The sequence below is a fragment of the Akebia trifoliata genome, chromosome 3, assembly GCF_017979445.1.
Source record: "Akebia trifoliata isolate Shusen 1 chromosome 3, ASM1797944v1, whole genome shotgun sequence".
Taxonomy (NCBI): Eukaryota; Viridiplantae; Streptophyta; class Magnoliopsida; order Ranunculales; family Lardizabalaceae; genus Akebia; species Akebia trifoliata.
This window is the reverse complement of record NC_141377.1, coordinates 48,435,636-48,462,143: the sequence shown is the minus strand read 5'-3', so window position 1 is coordinate 48,462,143 and position 26,508 is coordinate 48,435,636. Positions and strand designations below refer to the sequence as shown.

The 26,508-nt window shown below is 36.6% G+C and overlaps 1 protein-coding gene and 1 pseudogene across 2 annotated transcripts; one reads left to right on the top strand and one right to left on the bottom strand.

Moving 5' to 3' along the window:
• Positions 1-468: 468 nt before the first annotated feature.
• LOC147407559 (chloroplast protein FOR GROWTH AND FERTILITY 2-like) lies at positions 469-7,976 on the top strand. The gene is made up of 2 exons (XM_086436191.1): positions 469-928; positions 6,859-7,976. The coding sequence occupies exons 1-2, from the start codon at positions 596-598 to the stop codon at positions 7,702-7,704; spliced, it is 1,179 nt and encodes a 392-aa protein (XP_086292317.1). The 5' UTR covers positions 469-595; the 3' UTR covers positions 7,705-7,976.
• A 1,979-nt stretch (positions 7,977-9,955) lies between these two features.
• Positions 9,956-23,394, bottom strand: LOC147407558 (GDSL esterase/lipase EXL3-like; annotated as a pseudogene). The gene is made up of 5 exons (XR_015176833.1): positions 23,031-23,394; positions 21,277-21,407; positions 19,320-19,547; positions 10,883-11,138; positions 9,956-10,315 (listed from the first exon to the last, which is right to left on the bottom strand). The product of XR_015176833.1 is annotated as a GDSL esterase/lipase EXL3-like (transcript).
• Positions 23,395-26,508: the final 3,114 nt, after the last annotated feature.

Sequence of the window (26,508 nt, the reverse complement as noted above, 5' to 3'; positions counted from 1 at the left end):
GGCATGTACAAATTTGTAAATGTTAAAAGTGATGAACTTATGCATTTGTAGATATTAAAAGTGGCGAACCTATGGGTTCATGGACGTGCAAAAAGTGAATAGTGTATCATGTGTATGTCTTGAGAATTAAAATGAACAATGTACTGAAATCGGAATTTTGACATATTAAGCGCACGGTTTGGAGATTCACTTCACCCATCAATTTATATGTAAACAGTTCTTTGTTTCAAAAGGGTTGATGTGTTGTAAGAAAAGTTGGTGTCCTAATAGAAGCACTCTAATTTAATCTATAGTATACAGATTATTATTATTTAAAGATTATATTATTGACAAATCATTTTAGTCGAGTTCTAAGAATTTGCTTAGTACGAGTCTACTAGACGAGTCAACTCAACTCAACTCAAGAGTCCCACCTTAGCAATCGTGCGCCGGCTTTCTTTTCATGCTTCAAATTTACCAAGCTCCATTATATTTATCAGTTGGGTGTCGCCTCTTTATCCACCCCACCTTCTCTCTCTCTCTCTCTCTGAGGAACCTTACTTGAGAATTGAGATCCGTCTCCAGGATCTGAAAATTACAGAGAGAGAGAAAAGCCATGGAGAGGCTTATCTATTCATCTTCTCTCTCCTACAAAACCCCTCCAAAGCCGTCCCACTTTGTCCCTCGAATCGGTCGAGTTGAGGCAGGAAGACTCGGATTTTCGCCGTGTTCACGCGTGGAGGTCAGGCGGGTTGTATCGTTTTTCTCCAAGCAGGAAGAACCACAACCACCTTCTTGTTCCTCCTTACCCTTTTTCTCTGCAAAGTCTCCGGTTCGAGGTTCGATAAGGGATTCTTCTTCATTTTCGACCGTCGATTTGACTGACCAGTCATTACCCAGGTTCCCTTTTATTAAGAAGATTGTTGGGGGAGCTTCAGAGCTTGGGAAGGTTTGATTTTATGCTCCTTTTTTTGTTGTTGGAAATATTAACTTTATTTTGGTGGGAATTTGATATTCTGGTTCTATTATTCTTTTTAGTATCGCTAGATTCGAAATGGAATCCCTTAGATGCGATTTAATACGCAACTTTCCTCCTTTTTTTTTTTTTTTTCCCCGATATTGTTACTGTATGTTTAATTAATTGAAATATTTGGGGATATTGTTTTAATGTCTCGAAATGCAAATGATGGGTTATGAAAGATTACTGTGTGTGTGTACGCGCCCGTGTCTGTGTTAGCATTTTTCTGGATTAAAATGTAAAAAAAACATAATAAATGGAGTTGTGCTGGGGTGACACAGGATTTACTGCGATTCTCCCAATTCTGACGTGGAGATGCGAACATAATCATAGATGGTTTTTACTTGTATCGCGAGGAAACACATCTACTGTAATGTGCACATCCCATGTCAGAATTGTGAGAATCGCAGGAAATACCCTGTGTCACCTCAGCATTAGTGTAATAAATGTTGTGCGCGAGGCCAGGCTGAAAGATGATAAGGTCCAAGCCTTATGTAGCCCACGTTTAGAGAGGGAAAGGGTTTCCTCTCCTGATGACACACAAATCAAACAAGTGTTCTTTTTATTCATGAATAATTACCGAATCTACTCCAAACAAATCTCTAACTGAATCTCTTATGTTGGTGGAATAATAACCTCCTTATCTGGGACTCAATGGATACGTAACAATGCCCTCCTCTAAGACGAGCAATGCACTCATGGTGGAAAAAAAGAGAGACTTAAATGTAACTTCTTCGTCATTAAGATTGCCAAGAACATTTACTTTGTCCAACCCTTCTTGTAGGTATATCTAGATATTTTTATATCGATGGCCAAGGTGTAGCGTTCGTCACTATAACGACACAACACCTTGTTCTATCAAACTTTATTCTTGTCGGTTGAAATTCGTCATGTGGTATCTGTAATCCTTTCAGGTGGATTCCTATTGATTTATGTGCCTTTGGTCAACGGAACCAATCCTGAACCACCTGCTTTTGATCCTGTGATTGCATGGTGAAGTTGGTTGGGCATTGATTGGTTTTACATTGAAACGTGGGAAGTCAATCTGAGTGAAACTCGGTTGAAGCCTTCCACAGTTTTGCCCCTTTGGCTTATCTTCCATCCTCGTGCCCTTCTTGTAACTGGCAAGGGAAAGTCGCAACGTTAAATGCTCATATGTTTGTTGAATCAGATCAAGCTTTATGTGCACCTTCTCTCCAACTTCTTCCAACAGTTCCACACGTTTTCCAATGGAGGTGGCTTCTTAGTCTGCTGGCATAACCAAAACGACCGCTCTGATACCAATAGATGAGGTCCAAGCCTTATACCATCAAAAAAAAAAAATGGTCCAAGCTTTATCTAGGCCACATTTAGAGAGGGAAAGGGTTTCCTCTTGTGTTAACACACAAATCAAACATTTTCTTCTTCTTTTATTTTATGAATATACTCTCTATATATAGTCCTAGAACAACTTGCTAAATAGAGCTCTAAACAACTTCTAATTCTATTCCTAACTTAAAAAAGAAATAATTACTAATTCTATTCCTAACAAATCTCTAACTCAACCTCGTAGGACGGAGGAATAATAATGTCCTTATTTGGGATACCCATATAAATAGAAAACCTAAAATAAATATGGAAACTTAGTAGATATGTTACAAACAATTACTGTGTATGTGTCCCATGCGTGCCTGCATGGGTTTTCTTATTGAAGTTTGAAGGTGGCAGTAGATACTTGAAATGTATCAGTCCATACATTCCGGAAACATTCAATGTTTTGTATCGCTCATTGCTGATACTGATATGTATTGCGGCTATTGCCCGATACATTTCTTTATTTTGGACCCTGTGTTTATTTGTTTTTGGGAAATCACGGAGTTCTTTATTTCATTGTTCCAGTTGTTGGTTCAGAATTAGGATTCAGGACTCTTATATAAGCCATTGCTTTAGGTTTATTTGGACCAACTTTTCAATCTTCATGTTGTGAAATCTCTTGATTGTTGCCATTTGTGAATGTAGCCCTAGTAGTGGGCAACGGAATTTATGTGCATGTTTTCTCTTTCTCTCTCTCTCTCTCTCTCCTTTTTTTACCCCTTCATTGGTGATCACAGTTGATCCTTACCTTTACGGTACAAAGAGGCATACCACAATCCGGGTATTTAATTTCAGTGGTGGTTCTATTGCTATAATAACTAAGCTAGTGGAGTCTTCAAGATATGAGTATTGGGAAGTTTTGGAGTATTCTCTTGTTCTATTAAGTATTAACTTTAAGAGTCCGAGTGACGCTGAGATTGGAGCACTTCTCCAAGGTGGTGGGTCTTTGTTGTTTACCTAAGCAGTCTCATTCAGTCGTCCTAGAACGAAGCCATTGCTCTATCCTCAAAGGTCCTGTTCCTTATCTTTTTTTTTTTTGTTGATAAGTGTAATAATTTCATTAAAAAAGGGAACATAAAGAAGGAGGCTGAGGAAGCCCCCGAACAAGAAAGAGAAAAGGAGAAAAAAGAACATCAAGAACAAGCAAAGCTCTCCAATATATTTTCATTTGGATGCTTATCTGAATCTCTGTATTTTATGCAACTTAGACATGGAAAGTTGGAAATGCATGTTGGTGTTACAATCATTCATATAAAAGGAATCCCCTCCTTTTTTTGAAGGGTAAGCTGGAGATAGGCGGACCTCCACAAAATCTTAATCCAAAAAATAGTGGTTATGTCCTGTAATATATGGTAAACTTTGAAGTGCCAACTTAGCTAAGTGGTAAGATGTGTGGAGTGTTGTTCCCATGTCCTAGGTTCAAACCCCCCTGGACCCAACTTCATTTGCTAACCACTAACTATATACCTATTACAAAAGATGGTAACCCTTGCATCTTCACCCATTTAATTTACAAGCTCATCCAAGTTTGTTGCGTGAAGAAGCTGAGGGTCCTGCAAAAGGGTGCTATGTGTCATCTTTTGTGGGCCTTGAAACCATCCCTCTTCATTTACCAATATGTGCTTGAGATCCATGCATGTAGTGCAGGATGATGATACCGTGATACTCATCCCTTTCATCCCCCATTCTCTCTGCAAAATGATTTATAGTGCAATTGTGTCACACTATGCCAAGTTCAATCATACATCTAGGACAGTTTTGGGTTCTTCTTTCGGTCTTTCGGACTTTCACTACATGGATTTTATTTGGATCAAAGCCTACTCTTTATTCAGTGTTAGTTCCTAGGCATTGCACTATGTGCAAGGATGTTGGAATTCATGGTTAAGTGGTGTGTGGAGATACAGTAATATCATATATTTTTCTATAGTTCCACACTTCCCACAGATATATGCTACGTAACTTAGACATGGACACGGCTGTCAATGTTGGACATGGGTACAATTTGTTGAACATGTTGATCAAAGCAGTCCGGCTATGCCAATGTACTTACAATTTACTTCATTTACCATGAGATGTATTTTTTTAAATATTTTTGTTCAAATAGAGAAATAGTGTTTTTAAGTAATCTGATATACAAAAAAATCATGCAAGAATAGCATAGAAGATTATTGAAGTATATTTGAAAGAGATATTAAGATCACTTTAAGAGTTTCAACTTGTGTATTTTGCACGTGAGTATGATGAGGGGATCCAACATGACCAAGTTTTGGAAAAAAAAATAGTGGAGTCCCTGGTACATAGGTTATATATATGGGTTAGTGGCATTTTGGGTGGTGATGTTATGCTTGTTGTTAGTCAATCTCTTCATCAATTTCACTTTCAGTTTCTCGAATGTTGTAGCTAAGTTCACTTTCTTTTCTTGCTTGTTCATTGAGGGAAAACCGCTGTATCCAAGTGCACCTTAATGTTTATAGTTTGTCTGTTTTTATAAAAATAACAAATGTGTGATTGCATCACTTTTTGGTTAGTATTTTACTATTCTGGGACATGGTCCATACGTATGGATCTACCGAGTTTTTAATGGGAAAAAGGGAACCTGTAGTCATAGGGAGTCGGATTCTAACATGCCAGGCATAACTATACTTTTTCCCTCACGAAGAATCCTCTCTAGATACCTTCTCACTAATAATTAGCCTATGCTTTCAGTTTGGCTTAGAAGGGACTAGTCATGCGAAGCTCTCCCATTTTTTGAGAAAAACTGAACATATTCATTACCTATTTTGTTCTGTCAACCTCATTTCTTGGGAGAACCTTATCTCATCAAAATATGAATATTAATGTCTGTTTGAGGGCTTATATTTCAGTGCTGGTACTTTCACCAGAAAGATCTTAGAAATAGAAACTTCTCTGAAAATCATATTATTGTTTCATCTTCTGCCGTGTTCTCTCTTACCATTCCACCAGTTGTACACAATTTTGTATCTAGAAGTTTGGTGATTTGACCAAGCGGTACAGACCACTTTTTTGACTTTAACAAGGTGGATTGGTTGATTGGATATCATCATCAAAGCCTTATCCCAAAATTTTTGGGCCAGCTGAACAAATCTTGTTCACATATTTGCGGTCACCACCTCGATCCACATTCTTTTTGGTCTTCTTCTCCCCTTTTAGAACCTTCAATTTCGTTACATTCTCTTAGTAACTAACAAAGGAAAATTCTTTGTTTTCTAGGTTTTTGGGAATTGGAAAGAGAGGAATTAATAAGGATTTTTAATGTGGGATGCAGTACTGCATCAATTTTCGAGAAGAATAAAGTACTCTAAAATATATTTGATGGTATCAAGCTATATTTTGTTGGCATTTATCTTAAGAGAGCTCCTATCTTCATGCTATAGAATTGAAAGTTGACTGGAATTCAAGTATTGAATGTGAGATTCCAAAGGAAGTGGCGGCATCCTCTGGAAGAAGCCAGAAGGGGGAGAGAGGTAAAATTCAACATTGATGGCACTATTAGGACATTATTTAGAGGCAATGAAGAAAGGATGTTGAAGATCTTTTTTGGTTAAAGATTCAATGAAGTGGAGGCAAGCACATTGTTAGACTGGAACTGTCAACTGGTCATCTCTGCGGGTTAAGCAAATATCCAAATTGGTGTGCTTGGGAATTGTTCTATGCAAGGAAAACCATCTGATCCAACTAGTCCAATCATCGATTTGCATGGTCTTGACTCCTGTATAATCCCATTCTATCTTAATCCTGGCCATTTGATCATTTATTGTGTGTGAATGCTTGCATGTGAATAACACATGCCCTGACTCAAACCCTGTTCTCTCCCAACCCTCCCTCCAAAATGTTGGCCAGTCTGATGATTCCACATCATGCATTTTGTATATGGTCTGGGTTTCAAAACATTGATTGCAAGTTACATCAAAGTTTTGAAAGCTTGAAGTGGGTGTGAAGTTGTGATCACTTGTGTTTCTGGGACTAATTTTTTTTTCAAATAAAGTATCTTTAACCTCAGATTTTAGCTCTCCAGGAGCATTAAAAACGATAAATTTTTTGTGGAAAAGGTAAAATCTTTCACTGAATAACCAGTTTCCCTATTTTTATGGTTATGAAAGAGTTAAACTCTCTCTCTCTCTCTCTCACACACACACACACACTGACATGTGCGTGCACCCACCCATACGTTGTGCCTTTCACTTCTCCTAACACCACTTTCATTATGGAACAATTGCTTGTTTCTGGAAAAGGTAAAATCTTTCACTGAATAACCAATTTTCCTATTTTTATGGTTTTGAAAGAGTTAAAGAGTCTCTCTCTCACATGCACACACACACACACACTGACACGTGTGTGCACCCACCCATACGTTGTGCCTTTCACTTCTCCTAATACTGCTTTCATTATGGAGCAATTGCTGGTTTGTCTATATTCTCTTCCCACTAAAAATTATTTTATTTTGTATTTAATGCTGACATAATTTCCATATTTCTAAAACATTTCAGGCTGTTCCTGCTGGGGCAGTTATATTTCTCTCAGCTGTAATCCTGATATTTGTCCACCCAATTATTGCTTCTCAAGCCTATGCCACGGTTCAAACCGCTACCAAATCTGGGAGCTCTGCTGTTGCTGCTGTAGGGGGAAGGCTTGTTCGGACTGAGCTACTAAGTAGTGCTTGGACTGGCTTCTTTGCTGGTTGTTTACACACACTATCAGGGCCAGATCATCTCGCTGCCTTGGCCCCACTCTCAATCGGACGTACCCGGATGGAGAGTGCTGCAGTTGGAGCCCTCTGGGGCTGTGGCCACGATGCAGGTCAATTAATCTTCGGCTTGTTGTTTCTATTACTCAAGGACCGTCTTCACATCGAGGTCATCCGCACATGGGGTACAAGGGTAGTGGGTATGACCCTACTTGTTATAGGTGCAATGGGAATAAAGGAGGCATCAGAGGTCCCTACTCCATGTGTCGCCTTAGAGAACGGGGAGTGTGATGTAAGTTCCCTTGAATCTCTCGAGACGACCCCTACGGCTGGGAAGAAGAAGAAGATTGGGCTTGCAACTTTTGCTACCGGTATTGTCCATGGTCTACAACCTGATGCTCTGATGATGGTGTTGCCTGCACTCGCTCTGCCTTCGCGATTGGCGGGGGCTGCCTTTCTAGGTATGTTCTTGCTCGGGACAGTTTTTGCGATGGGAAGTTATACTGTGTTCATAGGTTCCTGTAGTCAGGCATTGAAAGAAAGGGTCCCTAGGATAACTGAGAAACTGACTTGGGCTTCTTCCCTTATAGCAATTGCCCTTGGATTCGCCATTCTGATTAGCCAGTTCTTTGGGTTTAGTCTGTATTGATCATTCCTAAACCCATTTATATTATCCATTTATTTTTCCAGTTTCCATCTAGTCTTAGAAAATGAACTTCGTAAAATGAGAATTAGAACTAAAAGTTAATCCTTCTTCCCATTATCTAGTTTTGCTCATCAAGGTCGTAGGTTTGATATAGGAGGGAGACCTTTTCTTTCTGCCGTGAATACCTCTAGGGACCTCTTTGTTACCTGTTGGTTGTAGAATTTAAATGGGTTTGCTAATGTTTCATGATTCAATGGTTACAAACATTTCATATCTATTTGTCGTGCAAATTTTTTGCCTACTCTGTTTGGTTCACAGCATGCAATATTTTTCCACAAACTAGACCGAGCTTTATTTCTCTTGCGGCATTTCTGCTTGACATGCATATTTTGATCTTTCCTTTTAGCTGGAAGTGTCTAAAAAGTGTAATTTAGATCTTTAGGTGCATTTCCTTGGAGCATGAAACTGATATCAATGTGCATGCCAAACACGAAAATGGAGAGGGTCTTCATTGTCAAAGATAAATCATATAATCTTGGTTTAAAAATCTATATAATAAAACACAACGGTGGGTTCCATCGTTGCCGCAGTTATGGGGGATAAACGTCCCATCGGAGTGGGGTTCCCATTAGTTATTTTATTGTCTTTCCGCTTCACCCCTTTAAATTTTATTATCTTTTCTCTTTCACCCATTTTTAATAATACCCCTCTAACTAATACTATCTTTCCTCTTTTACCCCTTTGACCTCAAAGATTTGTAGTAATACTCCTCCAATATTATTATTTTTTTGTTTTTACCTCCTTAATCTCAAAGATGGCATGGGTGAACTTGGTTTGAGTTTTTAAAATAGCAGAAGAATAAAATCAGGGACCGAGCGAACGGGTCCCCGATTCACAATGGAAAATTCGCCATAATTCAATGGCCTAGAGTAGAGTTTCTTCTTATGACCGTGGTAGCACATGTCTTCTATTTGTCCATGATTCGACCTTTGCTTAACAAGTCAATGTTTGGCTCGTCCAACTCAGTTCCTCAGGTCTTTCTCTCTCATTAAGTCAGCTGCATGATACATCCACCATCTTTACCACTATAACGATAGGGGGGTGGGGTATTCGTTTTTCCTGAAAAACTACTTAATTATTTTTTGGCTGATTTTGATGTACCCCTCTACGTTTTGGTGAATATTGGAGATACACTTACCACTTTTAAACTAATGAGCATGCCCCCTTGACCTTGGTCTACTCTAATAGATTACTATAAATGACCTTGATGTCCTTATCTGCAGCCTTTAACCCAAAAATCTTGATTTTCTTCCCAAATTAGTAATCTTTTAACCTTTTGGATAAGTTATTTTGCCTTCATGTTACTTCCAACCTTCAAACCTCAAGAGCAGTAATATATGATTTTTGGAGCACTAGAAGAGGAATTTGGGGTAGAAAATTGGAGGGTTTTGTACTAGGGGTTAAGGTGAGGAACTAAGTATAGCATTGAACTCTATTATTATTATTATTATTTTCTATTTGCATGGGAAGTGGAAACAAACCCTAGGTTTTTCTTAAAATGAATGCTTAATAAATGGGTTACTATGGTATTTTTATCATTAGGAAATGAAAGTGGGAAGAATAGAATTTTAAAGAGAAATGCAACACTGACTTCCTACCTTAGTGCCCCAGCTCTTTGGTGACATGATAGTGTGCATAGAACCAAGATGCTTTTACTCGAGAAACTGAGTGTTGTATACTTGAGAGGAAAATTGATGTCAGTGCAGCACGGTTCAATTTTAAATGATAATTTCTTTTTGGATGGTGGGATTTGCTGGACACGTAGGGCCCAACTAGCAGGGACCTGAGGCAACTGAGTACCATATCTCGCCCAAATCTGCCAGTTACATGCAATACTCGATAAACCACACATAACCAGGTAAGCTAATGTTTGTTTTAGAAGAAAAATTCTCCCATTAATTGAGAGATCTATGTGACAACTTTTGAGGACTAGGAATGGAGTTTCAACCCTCCTCCCCGAAGAGGACCGCATACTAATGGAACTGATAAAAATAAATGCCATGAATACTGTTGGAACGATTATATTGTTTTGTATGTGACCCACATGCCCTATTTAGTTATTTTCGTTTTTCTAAAATTGTGTTGGATTCCTTAAGGGAAATATAAGTCTTGAACCTAATTATATTTGAAAAATAAGTAATGAATGGAGAGTTGTTTTCTGAAGGAAACATCTGAATGTAGCAGCTGAGACGAATGGCATTGAATTTGATGTCCTTAATATCATGTAATCACGATCCGAAATTGTTTATTATGCATTGATGGTAAGAATAATTTATTATTTTATTGGAACTTAAATTACATTTGATTGAGATGTTGATCGATCTGAATCGCATTGATCTTATGGGCCTGAGAATAGAAGTGATCAGAAGAAGCGGCCAATGTATTTGTCAAAGATTGAGCCGAGCAGGACTTTGTAGGCTCTCTGTGGGGTGATAACTGTCCCAGAATACATAATTGGACTCATTTTCACACGTGTGTGGATTCAATTCATTACATAACAGTGATACCTCTATCTGTCCCGTACCACAGCATCCCTCAGTCACCACTTCAAATCCTAATCAAGAAACCCAAGACATTTTCATTATTACTATCAAAACATATATATTTAAAAAACACAAACACATACAATCTGGATGCCATTCAACATGGCTCAAACATTCATCTTGACTATTGATTCCTTGTGATGCAGATTATTTTTAGTGGGCAATTATCAGTTTATGGATCTCTACATCTGTAGTTTCTTCTGACTGATGTTTCATCACCTCATGATATACTTGATGGAAAAAAGTTGGCTAGTTCTGAAAAAGGGTAAATTAAAACTTACTGAAACCTAATGACTCCACAGGACCCAATAGATTATTGATGCATAGGCTCATTTGTTAAAAATAAAAAAAAATGTTTTTCAAAATCTCATAATAGAAAATGCTCACATGGGTTTAACAAAAGAAGAGAGATTCTATTGCCACACCAACTTTTACTAAGAGCACCCCAAGACATCTGTTAAAACTGATAATTCTTCATTATTATCATATGAATTGGGGTGCTCTTAGTAAAAACTGGTGTGGCAATAGAATCTCTCTAAAAAATTCTTTATGCAAGAAATGATGATGAGAAGAATTACCATAACGATTTGCATTATTGATGAGATCGAGGAACGGATTGTAGATATCAATGTAGATAATTCTTGCGCGTGGGAGCTTGTTATTAAGAATGTCAATCTGGTTGGATAGCTTGGAGTTAAATAGCATTCCTGCACGATTGAATTTCTCTGCACATTCCCTGATTGCCCCTCCTCCCACAGTTCTCTGCCATGGCACGCATCCTACTGGGGGAGTACTGAACACACCAATCCTCCTTGCTCCCAAACCGTACAGTTCCTACCAAAAATATTTTCAGTAAAAAGATCATAAAAAAATTTAATGGTATTTATGCACACGTCCTTGTATATTAAAAAACTAAATAAAAAATTAAAGCTCGATCATTGATGATTGGTATTGCATCGGACAACTATGATATTTGGATGAGTGCAATCTTGATCCTAAGGCCCACACAAGTGACTGAAAAAGAACAAAGTAAACATAAACTAGTGAAACATGCATATGCGGTACCCACGAATTGAAGATGTCGTATAGCGTATTTGGTGTGTAGGATAGAATTTGGATTGAATCTTGGCCATACAAGTGGCAGGATTTAAGAGGGATCATATTCCAGTGCAATTCAGCCCTGCCTTGCATGCAGTGCAACTCAACTCAAATTGGATGAGTTGAGTTGGTTACTCTTTTGGAATAGGGAGAGTAGAGGGTTGGGATGAGCTCAGCCATGTTTCCAATGGGAATAGGAATCGAGGAAGGATTGATTGTGTCAATCACGTTCTTTTCAAAATGGATAACTATTTATCTGGCTTCTCTTTAATGAACTCCAAGATTCTCTTTAAGGAAATGAGTGACATGTCAAGGAAGATAGTTAAAGAAAGGGATTAACCTATAAATAAAGAAGGAGACCATAATAGAAAGGAGTTTCGGGTGGTTCAATTTTATAAACATTACTTTTTACAACTTTGATGCTAACTTGAGTGTTGAATGACAGTATTTGGTAGGTACCACAATGGTGTACCAACTCATCGGAAATTGACAAATTCACTATTTGAAGCTAGCATTGAGGTGTTTAAGGTACATTTAGGCAAATACTTTTTTACATACGGTAAAATCCATGAATCTGGGTCAAATTCCTGCTATCATCGTGTGATTGATCTCATTAAAAGCAGGCTAAATAAGTGAAAAAATAAATAAATTGACACTTAGAAATTTAGGTTGATAGTTTGACTTGTGATGCAAACCAACTTCGATGAGTTCTATCCTTTCAAATTGATTTTGACATCAATTTAATGTGTATCTATATATATATATATATTTATATATATATATTAAAACTTGTATAGACACAAATATGTACCCATCAAATTCATACACGTGTTGTCTCAAGATCCATATTGAGTGAGTGAAGAAGAAATTTTGAGCAAAGGGATATGACCATAGCAAAAAGTGTGGTATCGTAGGATAGAATAGTTCTTGATTCAAGAACAATCTAGGGGTTTTTCAACACATGTTTCGGTAAGATAATTTATTTTTATTAAGGAAAATGCTGAAGTAACATTGAAATTGACATCGTTTCACACATTACTGACTTGGATGCATGTGTGTATAGAATCATAGATGCTTTTCATTGGGATACGAGTGAGAAGCATCTATGGTTCTGTGCAAACCAACGTGTGAATCGATGTCAATTTCAATGTAACTCCAGTGACTCTTTTATTCAATGCCACACCAACTTTTTTATAATAGAACAAACAATGAAATTAAATTATGTCTACCATGTAGATAATCACTCAGTTTTTTATGGACTATATCCTTTTCCATTTCTCATCCTCATTAGAAGTTGTACGATTCGGGGTTTTTACTCAGATGAGAAAAATCTCTAAATGGTTGAGAAAGAGAACGTGGAAGAAATTGGTGATTTTTTGTGTAGGATGATCCATCACAACTCTTTTCTTTTATTCCTATGAACCTTTAGGTGTGTCTGTATGCTTATTTAGGGTGTCACACTTAATTTCCTTAATCAGCTTGATTTCAAAAAGAAAGTTGATATGTTGTGGCAAATGGTATCCCATTTGCTATTTCTTGAGGGCTTTGAAAAGAGAGAAATAAAAGAGTACAAAGTTTGGAGAAACCTTCTTATGAAATTATATGAAAGATTTTGGGGTTGTGAGTCTTTTGATGCAAGGAATTTGAAAGTGTTTTCTTAGAGGACTTAGTTCTTTAAATGGGAAGAACTTTGTCCGATGTAATGTAGTGGGGCAATTTTTGATGAAAAAAAAATCATCACGTGGGCATGTTATTATTATGAAATTTTTATTATTTAATTTTCTATTGTTGCAAGACTTGGCTTATAGTTATTAACCGGGTCTCTTGGATGTTGTTAGTGGTTTTTTGTACGTGTCAAGATTTGTTAGCATGATCCTTAGTTTTACCCAATCCATAGGAGGCTACGTGTTTATTCTTCTGTTTTACATGTTCGGATGAGTGCCTAGTTAAGTGGTAGACTGTTGAGTTGTGATGCCTATATATAGGCTGCCTAGTTGATTCAATTAATAAGACAAGAGAATTCAGCATTTCCTCTCTCTTCTTTTAATAGCTCTGTCCTCTATTTACACATTAGATAAAAGCAAAATTTTCATCAGTGGTATCAGAGCCTTGAAATTGTGGGTCCTGCAAATCAGAGAAAGAAGAAGATTGTCTAATTCCACCATCTCTCGAAGTATTAAAAAACTTCTCATAAACATATCTTTCTACTCGTTCCCTTGCCTCCAAAGCATCCTTCTCAACTATTGCTCTTTCAACAACGCGCTTCTAAACTTATGCGGTTGTTCTCTCTATTGCAACACGTTTTGTCCTGAGTTTGCCTTCTATAAAATCGTGCCTTATCTAATTTTTACTCTAGCCTCAGTCATTGCTTTCTGTTGAGCTTCAGTTGTAGCTCTCTCTACAGTAGCCCTTTCACGAGCTTTAGTAAATACCCTTTCACGAGTTTCACTTGTCACCCTTCCACGTGAACAAAGAGCAGTAGCTTTGTTCTTTTTAGCAATAACAGTGAACGATGGCGTCAGAAAACTTTGTGCAACCTACAATTCCACGTTTTGATGACCATTATGACCATTGGAGTATGTTGATGAATAACTTCTTGAGGTTTAAAGAGTATTAGCAGGTTGTTGAGAATGGAGTAGTAGAACCAGCACTAGGCACAATCTTAACAGACCAACAGAAAATTGAACTTGATGGGCAACGATTGAAGGATCTCAAAGCAAAGAATTATCTTTTCCAAGCTATTGATCGTTCAATCTTGGAAACCATTCTTTGCAAGGACAATTCCAAACATATATGGGATTCCATAAAGAAGAAGTACCAAGGAACAACAAGAGCAAAGATGCAGCAGCTCCAAGCACTTCGTACAGAGTTCGAAATACTCTTAGGGTGTGTTTGATTGAACATGGAAAATAGGGTGGAAAATTAATTTCCATGGAAAATGACATTTTTCAAGTGTTTGATTCCACATGGAAATGAAAATTCATTTTCCACTCCATTCAAAAAGTCCACTAAATTATGGATTTCACTTTCCCACCCATATTTTTCATCCTCAATTCTTCCCTACCACCACCACTACTACCATCACCACCACCACCACCATTACACTAACCTCGTCGTCGTCGTCATCACCGTCGTCACCATCGTCGTCGTCGTCGGCTCCGTCTCCGATCACCTTCTCTCTCTCTCTTCTTCTTTTTCTTCTTCTCCCTCCCTCACCTCCTCCGCCACCACTATCATCACGTTCTCCTCACTTACCTCCGTTGTCACCATCGTCGTCGTCGCCACCGTCGTCGTCATCGTCGACGCCGCAATCGCCGTCGCCACCATCGTCGTCGTTATCGCCGACGCCGCAATCGCCGTCCCCGTCGCCACCTTCATCGCCACATCCTCCCTCCTCCCTCTTCCTTATCATCTTCTTCTTCCTCTCCCCCTCCTCTCATCTTCTTCCTTCTTCTCCTCTTTTTTTTTCATATTTTTCCATGATTTTATCCAAGTGAAATCAAACAATGGAATTTGATTTTCCAACCCTACCTATTTTCCACAACTAATTTTTCATGGATTTCAAATTCCATGGAAAGTGATTTTCCATGCAATCAAACATACCTTTAATGAAATCGGGAGAATCAGTTTCTGATTTTTTCTCAAGAACAATGACATTATCAACAAAATGCGGATTCATGGCGAGAAGATGGAGGATGTAACAGTAATCGAGAAAATACTTCGATCGATGACACCAAAGTTCAATTATGTGGTGTGTTCAATCGAAAAGTCAAAGGACCTTGATCAGCTCTCAATTGATGAACTCCAAGGTTCATTATTGGTTCATGAGCATAAGTTGATCCAGCAGGACAATGAGGAGCAAGTTTTGAAAGCTTCGACTAACAACAACACTACGATTCAGAATCAATCAGCAGATCGAGGAAGAGGAAAAGGAGGTCGAGGCAACAGAGATGCAGGTAACGAAAGAGGAGGACGAGGTAATAGAGGCAGAGGTAGAGCAAACAATGATCGAGGAAACCAATACCAAGATAATCAATTTTAAGGAAGAGGAAGAGGACGAGGAAGCCACCATTCGATAACTTATAGACCAAGATCAGTGGACAAGTCTAGTGTGGAGTGCTACAGATGTCATCGGTATGGCCACTACAAATCTGAATGTCGAACTAATATGAATAGACAACATGGAGAGATGTCTAATCTTGTGGAAAAAGAAGAAGAAGTATCATTGTTAATGGTTTGCCATGCAAAGGAGGAAACCAACAAGAATTTATGGTACTTAGACACAGGCTGTAGCAATCATATGTGTGGAGAAAAGTCTGCATTCTCTGATTTGGATGAGTCATTTCGCGATAATGTGAAGTTTGGTGACAATTCTAGAGTCTCAGTTATGGGAAAATGAAGGGTGACAATCCAAACCCAGGGAAATTCTACTCAATCCATCTCTAATATTCTCTTTGTTCTAGACTTGAAGACCAATTTGCTTAGTGTTGGTCAATTGTAAGAAAAAGGATACGAGATTTCTATCAAAGATGGAGTATGTCGGATACAAGATGTGAATATGGGATTAATTGCTCAAGTTAGCATGACGGCGAATTGTATCTTCCCGCTTTATCTCCACAACACCACTCATTTATGCTTTTCAGCAAAATTGAAGGATGCGGCATGGCTATGACATTTTCGCCATGGTCACCTAAACTTTGGTGGATTGAAGACTCTACAGCAGAGAAATATGGTGACTGGTCTTCCTCAAATTACAGCTCCCTCTGAAGTTTGTGAAGAATGTGTTGTTAGCAAACAGCACCGTAACTAATTTCTGCAAAGAAAATCATGGAGAGCAAAGAAGAAATTGGAGCTTGTTCATTCTGACATTTGCGGGCCAATAAACCCATCTTCCAATGAAGGTAAAAGATACCTAATCACTTTCATTGATGATTTTAGTCGAAAAACATGGGTATATTTTTTGCACGAGAAATCAGAAGCTTTTACAGCCTTTAAAAATTATAAAGTGCTTATTGAGAAAGAAGTTGGCAGTCCGACAAAAGTACTTCGCACTGATCGTGGAGGAGAATATAACTCACATGAATTTGTAAATTTTTGTGAGACTCATGGAATCAAAAGGCAACTTACAGCAACTTATACACCTCAACAAAATGGTGTTTGCGAGAGAAAGAATTGTACCATTATGAATATGGTTCGAAACCTTTTGACAAAGAGCAGCATATCAAAAGATTTCTGGCCTGAAGCAGTCAATTGGAGCATTCATATTTTGAATAGAAGTCCCACACTTGCTGTTCAAAATATGACACCGGAGGAAGCATGGAGTGGACAAAAGCCATCGGTAGATCATTTCAGAATTTTTGAGTGTGTTACCTATGCCCATATTCCAGATCAAGGAAGAAAAAAACTAGATAACAAGGGAGAGAAATGCATTTTTCTTGGTCTTAGTGCTCAATAAAAAGCTTACAAGCTTTTCAATCCTAGCACCAAGAAAATTGTTATTAGTCGCGACGTTGTTTTCAATGAATATCAAACCTGGTCATGGAATGAGAATGATGTTAAAAAATAAATTCCAGCTATTTTTGATGGAGAAAATGAAAATGAAAGGCAGCAGCCAGTAGAGAATGAGCAGCAACCAGTTCCAACAGCTATTCAAGAAGAAGAACGACCTCAACGTACTAGAAAAAGACCTGCATGGATGACAGATTATGAGGTAATTGAAATTGATCAATCCGAGGACCCACTTATACATTTTGCTCTATTTTCAGACTGTGACTCTACCATTTTTGAAGCGGCTGTGAAAGAATCAAAATGGCGGAAGGCGATGGATGAAGAAATTGCAGCAATTGAAAAGAATAATACTTGGGAGTTGACTGAGCTTTCGAGAGGGCACAAGACAATTGGTGTCAAGTGGGTGTACAAGACAAAATTAAAGGAGAGTGGCGAAATCGACAAGTACAAGGCGCGCTTAGTAGCTAAAGGCAACAAGCAAGAGTTTGGCATGGATTATAAAGAAGTTTTTGCCCCTGTTGCAAGACATGACACCATTAGATTGGTGATTGCTTTAGTTGCTCAAAATTCATGGCCTATCTTCCAATTGGACGTGAAATCAACATTCTTGCATGGTGACCTACAAGAACATGTATTTATTGATCAACCTCCTGGTTATGTGAATATTGGAAGTGAATATAAGGTGTATAAATTGAAAAAGGCGTTATACGGGATAAAACAAGCTCCACGAGCTTGGTATAGTCGTATTGAGACCTATTTCTTGAAAGAAGGTTTTAAAAAATGTCCATATGAGCATACACTGTTCATTAAAATTGGTGATGAAGGAAAAATGCTCATTGTGTGTTATATGTGGATGATCTTATTTTCACGGGAAATGATAGTGCCATGTTTGACAAATTTAAGAAGTCCATGATGGTTGAATTCGATATGTCTGATCTTGGAATGATGCATTATTTTTTGGGTATTGAAGTGGTGCAATCAGCCAATGGAATTTTTATCTCTCAAAAGAAGTATGTGCAAGAAATCTTAGACAGTTTTCAAATGAAGAACTGCAATTCTGTTAGCACGCCATCAGAAGTGGGTTTGAAACTCATCAAAGATCCTGAAGGAAAGAAGATTGACAGCACTCTTTACAACAAATTGTGGGAAGCTTGATGTATTTGACTGTTACAAGGCCTGATATTATACATGCCGTAAGTCTCATTAGTAGATACATGGAATGCCCAAAGGAGATGCATCTTTTAGTTGCCAAGAGGATTTTTCGATACTTGCAAGGAACCCTAGAATATGGGTTGTTCTACAAGAAGGGTGAAAAGTCAAATTTGTTTGGTTTTACTGACAGTGACTATGCAGGTGATCTTGATGATAGAAAGAGTACGTCTGGCTATGTATTCATGATGTGTTCAACAGCTGTTTCATGGAGTTTAAAGAAGCAACCGATTGTTACTTTATCAACAACCGAAACAGAACTTGTTGCTGCAACTGCATGTGCTTGTCAAGCCATTTGGCTGAGGAAAATTCTTGAGGAGCTGCACTTCAAACAACAGGAATCTACTCTACTTTATTGTGACAATAGTTCAACAATTAAACTTTCCAAAAATCCTGTTTTGCACGGAAGAAACAAACACATTGATGTTAAGTATCATTTCTTAAGAAATCTCACAAAAGATGGAACTATTGATCTTATTTATTGCAGAAGTGAAGATCAAGTTGTTGACATATTTACCAAACCCCTCAAATTACTTATGTTTCAGTAGTTGAGGAAGTTACTTGGTGTCTGTACTTCGCAAGATCGTGATTAAAGGGTGTTTGGTTGTTGATATGTACTAAACTGAGTGTTTAAAAAAAAACATCAGTTTAAGAGAGGGATTGATAAAAAAAAAATTATCACGTGAGCATGCTATTATTAGGAATTTTTTATTATTTAATTTTCTATTGTTGCAAGACTTGGCTTATAGTTATTAACTGGGTCTATAGGATGTTGTTAGTGGTTTTTTGTACGTGTCAATATTTGTTAGCATGATCCTTAGTTTTACCCGGTCCATAGGAGGCTACATGTTTATTCTTCTGTTTTACATGTTGGGATGAGTGCCTAGTTAAGTGGTAGACTGTTGAGTCGTGATGCCTATGTATAGGCTGCCTAGTTGATTCAATTAATAAGACAAGAGAATTCAGCATTTCCTCTCTCTTCTTTAATAGCCCTGTCCTCTGTTTACACATTAGATAAAAGCAAATTTTTCATCAATTTTCTATGGTTGTTCCCTAGCTTTGTTTTTGTTTTTTTTTTTTTTTGCTTGTTCTTTTCTCCATTCTTCTCCTCGTATATAGATCATCCTGGCCTCCTTTTCTTCTCTTTCTAATAAAATAATACTTACAAAAAAAAAAAAAAAAAAAAAGGAGAGAAAGTACCTGAAGGAAAGTAGAAGCACTTTGGAGCATGAGATCGGTATAGATATCATAGTTCAGTAGCATGAGAGGATTAGTAAAATACGTAATTGCAATATCGTTGCTCCCTGCTACAACTATGTATAGGCTGTCCTTTATAATGCTTGCAGTTCTCTCTTTTCCACTTATCGCCTTCAGCTTCCTTACATATTCTTTGAACAAATTTAGCTGATCCGAGAGACTTAAAACATTCTGATAATAAAAAATAATTTTTTTAAATATGAAACCCTAAATCAAATCATAAAGTCAACTGACAAAAGAATATGACAAGATTTACATGGTTTGGTAGTGCATATGGGGATGAGATGAGAACAATTCACAACCTATGAAATATAAATAAAAACTTTGATGGATGAAAACTATTATATTTTAAAGTAAGAACCTTTTTAAATAAAATTATTAATATTTTTTTTTTTTTTGATAACTGGGTATCCCTGTAGACAATGGACAGGCCGTATCTTAGCTTTGTTCAATCCATAGGCCATGGTCTTGTCCAAGGATTAGTACATGTATTATTTTTAATAATTACTATTATTATTGAAATTTCTCTTCATTCAATAATCTAATCTAACAGGTAGAAAACAATCACACATGATCAATCTAAAGCAAGCAACCACGGCACGGCTTTTACGTGGAAACCCTTAAAAGAAAAACCATGGGACTAACGTCCAGAAAGAGCCACTATAGAATTACGGTTTTACAAAAATTACCCACACATAACTGGTTCGTAGTGAAGATGGTCCAGGAGGCGGTGGAGTTGATCGTGATCAAGATAGTAATGTGATTAAAGCAGCCATCACTGGTTCTTTGGTCAGGCCACACAAAATATTGAGCATGCACTAGACAATTTTGACCTCCAAAACAAGAAGGTTGTTGATGGTTAGAAGTCTGCAAGGCCATGGTTTTCCTTGGTCGGTTGAGCCGTGTATGCAAAGCATTTTAAATAAAATTTGGAGGGTACAACACGTTTTGAGGGAGAAAAATTCAGTTGAGGACTCCTTAGCTAATCTTGCCTTTATGAATTATAGTTCTAATCTGTATTCGGGAATCAATGAGTTTCCCTTGATTTCTAGGAAGTGTGTTGTTGGCGATAGATTTGCTGTGCTCCAATTACGACTTGTAAATTAAGGGTTCTTTTCTATCAATCAAGTACAACTTCGCTCATTTAGCGAAAAAAAAAAAAAGAGGACCGATATGCTTGAATCCACAATCTACCACCTTCTTGCTTCAACACGCCCTTTGCAACTCAAGATCCAATTCCATGAACTGCTTATTTAGTCTTGATCACCATACGATCCAAATCCATGAACCACAAAAACACACTCAAAACCATGAGCAAAATACGAACAAGTCTGGATTTTGTTCTCCGAACAAATCTCTTGAACAAGATCATGAAAAATGATTGAAAATACAGTTTGAGGGAGTTCTTAAGGTTTTTCAGAGAATTGATTTTAATGATTTTTGTGCTCTTTCTCTCTGAAAAGATCTCTCTTTAAACCCTAGAACAAAAGTCATTTTCATAGCTAAAAAAAACTTTGTTCATCAATCGATCAGATCACAGATTGGACATGAATCATCGATCGATCGGTATTTAGCAAACTCAATCGATCAATGTAAGGAAACTGAACTTATAATTTTATGAAAAAAATTAATTCGATTTTGGACTTAGAAAAATAAACTTGATTCTAATCATTTATGGTAAGTTTGGTATGTCACTTACCATCCTAATTCATGATATATCAAATGGTCTGAATAATCCTTGTGTGTACGTGTTTGACTTTAACCTTGACCTTTAGCTTTGATCTTCACACCACAAGATGACTAGGCAATAAACTAATGTTTTGGAAAAATAACAATGCTAACAAATAATTTCCTAACAATATTATTATTATTATTATTATTATTAAGAAGGAAAATGTACCGTTGCTCGAGCTGTGAAGGAATCGTATCCTGAAGAACCTGAGGCAAAGCTTACACCAGTAATGAGGTCAGCAGGCTTCAAGGTTGGATCAAGATAAGCTGGTAATAGCTCCTTAATCCCCAATTCTTCAACTACATAAGTTAGATAAGAAAATAAAATGTTTTTGTAGGGAAGCAACGTAAGAGTTTAGTTTAGTACACATAAATGGATTTTTAATTTTTCTTAATTAGATCTTTTATGAAAGTTCAGAAAATATTTCCTCGCAATTTTGAAAATAATAGACATTTCTGTTTAAGAAAATATTTTCAGAAATTTTTTATTTTTTATGAACTTCCATGACGGGTTAGGCTAGAAATTTTTGACTGTATAAAAATGCATTCCTAAAGTATGAAGATATTATCCGTAATCTTTTATGTAGACTTCTAGATGTGGCTATTTCGATTAGTCACATTTGACAATATTAGTAGAAAATGATAGATTGACTCCCTACAACACTGCCTCTAGTACAAAATGCTTTTCCTCGAGATACAACTGCTGTACACTTAAGACAAATCAATGGTTCTATGTAGAAAGTGTTGTAAGATGTCAGTATAGTACAACTCTTAATTAGTATTGTAGTCTTTTATGAGTCGTGCTGGAGTGACCTTAAGCTTGTACCTCATATCGATCACACATCAGCATTCTTCTTTAAATAACCCTTTCCAACTTTCTATTAAAGGCAATATCACATTGTTTGATCTTCATATTAAGGTTTGAATGTCATAAGGTGATCAGATTTGAAAGTTTCTTTTTTTCACTATGGGTAGAAGAGAGAAATTTTCTTTTTTCTCTTAAAAAAAAAAAAAAGTTAAGTGTTTCCAAGTAAGCATGCGTCAAGTAAGCATGCTAAAAGTACGTCAAATTATCAACACTCTTTCCAAAAGAGTAGTGATAAGTTGATGAACTTTTGGTGCATGCATCATATTGAGGTAGAAGCACATAACTTATTAAAAAGAGAGAGAATTTCTCTCTCTTATCAATCTAACAACACAACTATCTAGATTTTATGAAAATTATTCATATTAAAAAAATATATTTTTCGAGCTTGATCCAAGGTATTTAAAACGGATAGTTACTGAGCACTCAAATTTAAAAATAAAATTCAATGGTGAAAAATAATAATTATTTTTTAAGTTCATATAATCTTATCCTCTACAATCACATTTCATCGGATCATGATTTTGAATGTCACAAGGTGATCAGATCTGAAAGTTTCTTTTTTTCGCTATGGGCACGGCAGAGAAATTCTCTTTTTTTATTTTTTATTTTTTTTTAAAAATAGGTTATGTGCTTCCGTGCGTGTGTTAAAAGTATGTCAAATTATCGGCGCTCTTTCCAAAAATATCATCCATCTCTCTCTCTTGTGTGTGTGAAGAAAGCTTCTAGTGGAGAAGAAATGGATTTATTCTTACAAAAATCCTCAATGAAAGAAATTTTCCAAAAAATTTCATCATTCTGGCCTCGCTCTTTAAAGAAAGCATTTGAAAAAAAAAAAAAATGGGTCTGATGATTTTCTAGGAGAGGAAGAAAATATGGGGCGTCATAATACAAAATAAAGAACAGCTATCTACATCATATAAAATTATTTAATTTGAAAAAGTTTGTGGTTTTATAAGTAAAAGTTGGTGTACCAATATTATTATTCTCATAGAAAAGCATTGTTTTAAAATTTCTGGTCAATTAGTTGTAAAAAATAGGATATATAGTAGAGGTACCTATCAAGTCAGAAGGGATCTTGCCATTGCTAAAGCGTCCAGTAGGTATTCCACCCATGAAATCCCTCCCATATGGACGAAAATTGCATTTAACAGTAGTTGAGATGTAGTTGTTATTCCCTGGATCCACTATTGAATCTCCAAACACTATCACTGCTGGAATGCTTACATTTTTTGGTAAACTGATGAGGGCCTGAACTTCATGATCAACAACAACACAAACAACTAGGAGAGAGAGAAGAATAATTGAAGATGATGATGATGAAAACACCATCTTTAATCTTTTGAGAGTGAGAGAGAGAGAGAGAGAGAGAATATGCATCTATCTTGGGATTAAATTCCACTGTTGGATGGGGGTAGGTCATATAGAGGTTCAATGTATTTCCTTGCATCTTCAACATCTCTTATTGAAAGAGATATTGCATGTACTGTACTTACAAAAAATTTAAAAAAAATGCTGGAATGACACAAGAGGAGACACAAAAGTGAAAAAAAAAAAAATTGATGCGGTGGCGCGCACATAACCGGAGATGCTTTTTACTCGTATCCCGCGAAAAAATATCTACGGTACTGCGCAACGTCACATCATTTTATTACCTTTGTGCCTCCGTTTGTGTCACCTCAACATGACTCAAAAATTTAATATAAGTTGACGGCACAACAACCTCAACGCTTACCTATAAAAATGAGAGAGAGGGGGGGGGGGGGGGGGGGGGACGAAGGACGGACCTCTTTGTATGTGTACGGCTTCTACTTCTGCACGTCCAATCGTTTCAGCTGTGGTCAATGGTTAGTGTAAATCTCGGAAGCACGTCTTCCTTGTGGATCCGACAATTGGGTTATACTTGGGATTTGTTTATGTAAATCTTTAGGGTCACCTAATGGGGTTAGATTTAAGGAAGACTATCTCTCCCACAAGGAGAGCAGAGCAAACCCCGCCAGCCATTTAACGTTGGGAGTACGAAGTTAGTTGGAAGTATTTGGACCGCATCACCCATTAGCAACACATGATATAATGTCACAGGGTGGTTGTAGAGGAATAAATTCTAATAATTTTGATTCTTTTCAAAAATTTATTTTTCAGTGTTGAATTTTAATGGTTAATTTAGGAGTTTAGTGACCAATTATTTTCAATATCTTGGATCAAAACCCGTTTTTTTTAATGATGAAATCTATAGTGAGGTTGTCAGTGTCTCGGTTCAATTCAGTTCTTAATGTACTTAAAATCATAATTATTATATTTTTCAGTTATGTTTTATGTCGATTTGATTCCGACTCTAAAATAAGTGGAATCAAAATCAGAACCACCAAGAAACATAGGTACCTATCTGTTTCAATTATCAAAAATTGAATGAGAATTTTTTTTTATTTTAAATCATTATAATTTTATCCTAAAAAAAATCAACATATTATATACAAAATATCAATTATAATTTGTTCAGCTAAAACTACAAGTTAATGGTTTTTTTTTTCAAAAGTTAAATTTCATCTTCTTTACAAATAATAAATTTTTAGAAGAGATGGTACATTAAGCTCCAATGCACATTTTGTCTGAAAAATTGAAGAACTTTACATAAGTAGTCGTGATAAACTAACTTGAAAAAAACCACTTGAATTTTACTCACTACCGTGGTATGTGCACAAAACCATAGATCTTTTTCTTTGGAATAGACAAGGAAAAAAGATCTATGGTTCCGTACACACATTCACATTAGGTTGAGTGAATTTCGAGTGACTTTATATGATAGGTATTAGTTTTAAAATGTAGGGAAACCTTAAATCTTGTATGGTATAACAAGAAATTAATGACAAAATAAATCAATTCTGGATATCCCGTGAGTATCCATCTAATAGAACCTAATGGTTCGATTCCATTTTTGACTCGACTCTGATTGATTCAACCAAAAGGGGAATCGAAGCTGAGGTTTTCGATTTGATTCTAGTTAAATAGGTACCCATTGATACCCCTGATCAATAGAAATATAGAGATAGGTTGCCAATTTGCTAATCCATATGGGCCCAACCACCCTCACTAAGATTTGAATTTTGAATCTTGCTAAGGGTCGTTAGGCCCACATAGATAACGGTGTGGCAAAATAGCACTGTAGATGTTTTTTTTGCTCACAGACTTTTTCCTCAAAGGATCCAAGATAGATAAATCATGTACATTAGCCCGCATGTATTGATCGCATTCCCAATTTACAAATAAATTACCCTCTTTAGGCTTTACATGCCACGCAGTGGAGAGTTTTGTGAAATCTGTGAGTAAAAAAGTTCTTGCCAGTCCTCTAGAGTGTTGGAAAAACTCTAATCTTCAACCCGGGATGCGAAACATTGAAGAGAACCAGCAAGAAAGAAAATCAACCACAACACATGATTTACGTGAAAAATCATAAAATAGGAAAAAGAAAAATAAAACCAGGGAGCCACACCACAACATATAGTTCATGGCTCATATCAGATTAAAAAAAAAAAAAACTTTTTTATTTGATCCAAGGCTTTGAAAATGGATACGGCCACCTAACTCTCAAATTTGAAATGCAAATCCAACCATTAAAATTATCTTTTTATTTTTTCTTTCAAAGTTCTTTGAATTTTGTGATCTACTTCTTATGGCAGCTGATCATATTTTTAGATGCCACATGGAGATCGAGTGAGGATTATAGGGGAGTGATGCAACCCAAGATTTGGGTTAAAAAAAGAAACACATGATTGATAGGTCCCGCTCTTGGGATAGGCTTAAATTTTGTTGTTGTTGTTCCATTCTTGGAACATGAGTTTTGTTGGAATTTTAACATGAGTAGGTTTCCAATGTTTAGTTTGTATTTTTGTAAATCGTAGGTTTAGGTTACTTTTTAGGAGGATTGTTAAAATTTTTACTGATGTTGCATTGGCCATTTTTTCAAAAACTTGTTCATCCACTTATTGAAAGATAAAGATCAAGTTTTGATTTTGATCTTTCTCAAATGCATCTTTGTGTGCTGGGGTGAGTTTTGTTTGGTCCGTTGGTTACAAATATCCTTGATCAACAATTTTCAAAATTTACCGATATTCAAACATAAGCTGTATTTGGTTCCTCTAGTACTCAAAGTTCTCCCCATCCAATGTGAATTAAGGTCTGGTTGAAACAAACCGTTCCCCATTGCCATAGTTATGGTACCAACCAAATTTTGGATTCAAAATAACTTAGTAAGTCTGATGATCAAACAGATGATGTTGCTTTTACTTATTTTGTCCACCCTTTAGATGACCTAAATATCAGAATCTGTCTGATTGTTGCTTTCTTGTTGTAGACTGACGAGCATCAGTTCTGAAGATGATCGAATTCAATAATTAGAAGTTACTAATCACGCAGATTGAATTAAAAAATTAGAAATTACTAATCAAGCTGATCTTAATTTTGTAGATAGATCAAAGGTGGGCCAAACATTTAATTAATTCCCAACCAGCATGCCATGTGACATGTTTTTATGCTACC

What these genes read in the sequence shown, in the direction of transcription:
- LOC147407559 (XM_086436191.1), top strand. Translation starts at nt 596, where the DNA reads ATGGAGAGGCTTATCTATTCATCTTCTCTCTCCTACAAAACCCCTCCA. An exon ending in GAGCTTCAGAGCTTGGGAAG is followed by an intron (nt 929 to 6,858) that starts GTTTGATTTTAT and finishes AAAACATTTCAG; the next exon opens with GCTGTTCCTGCTGGGGCAGT.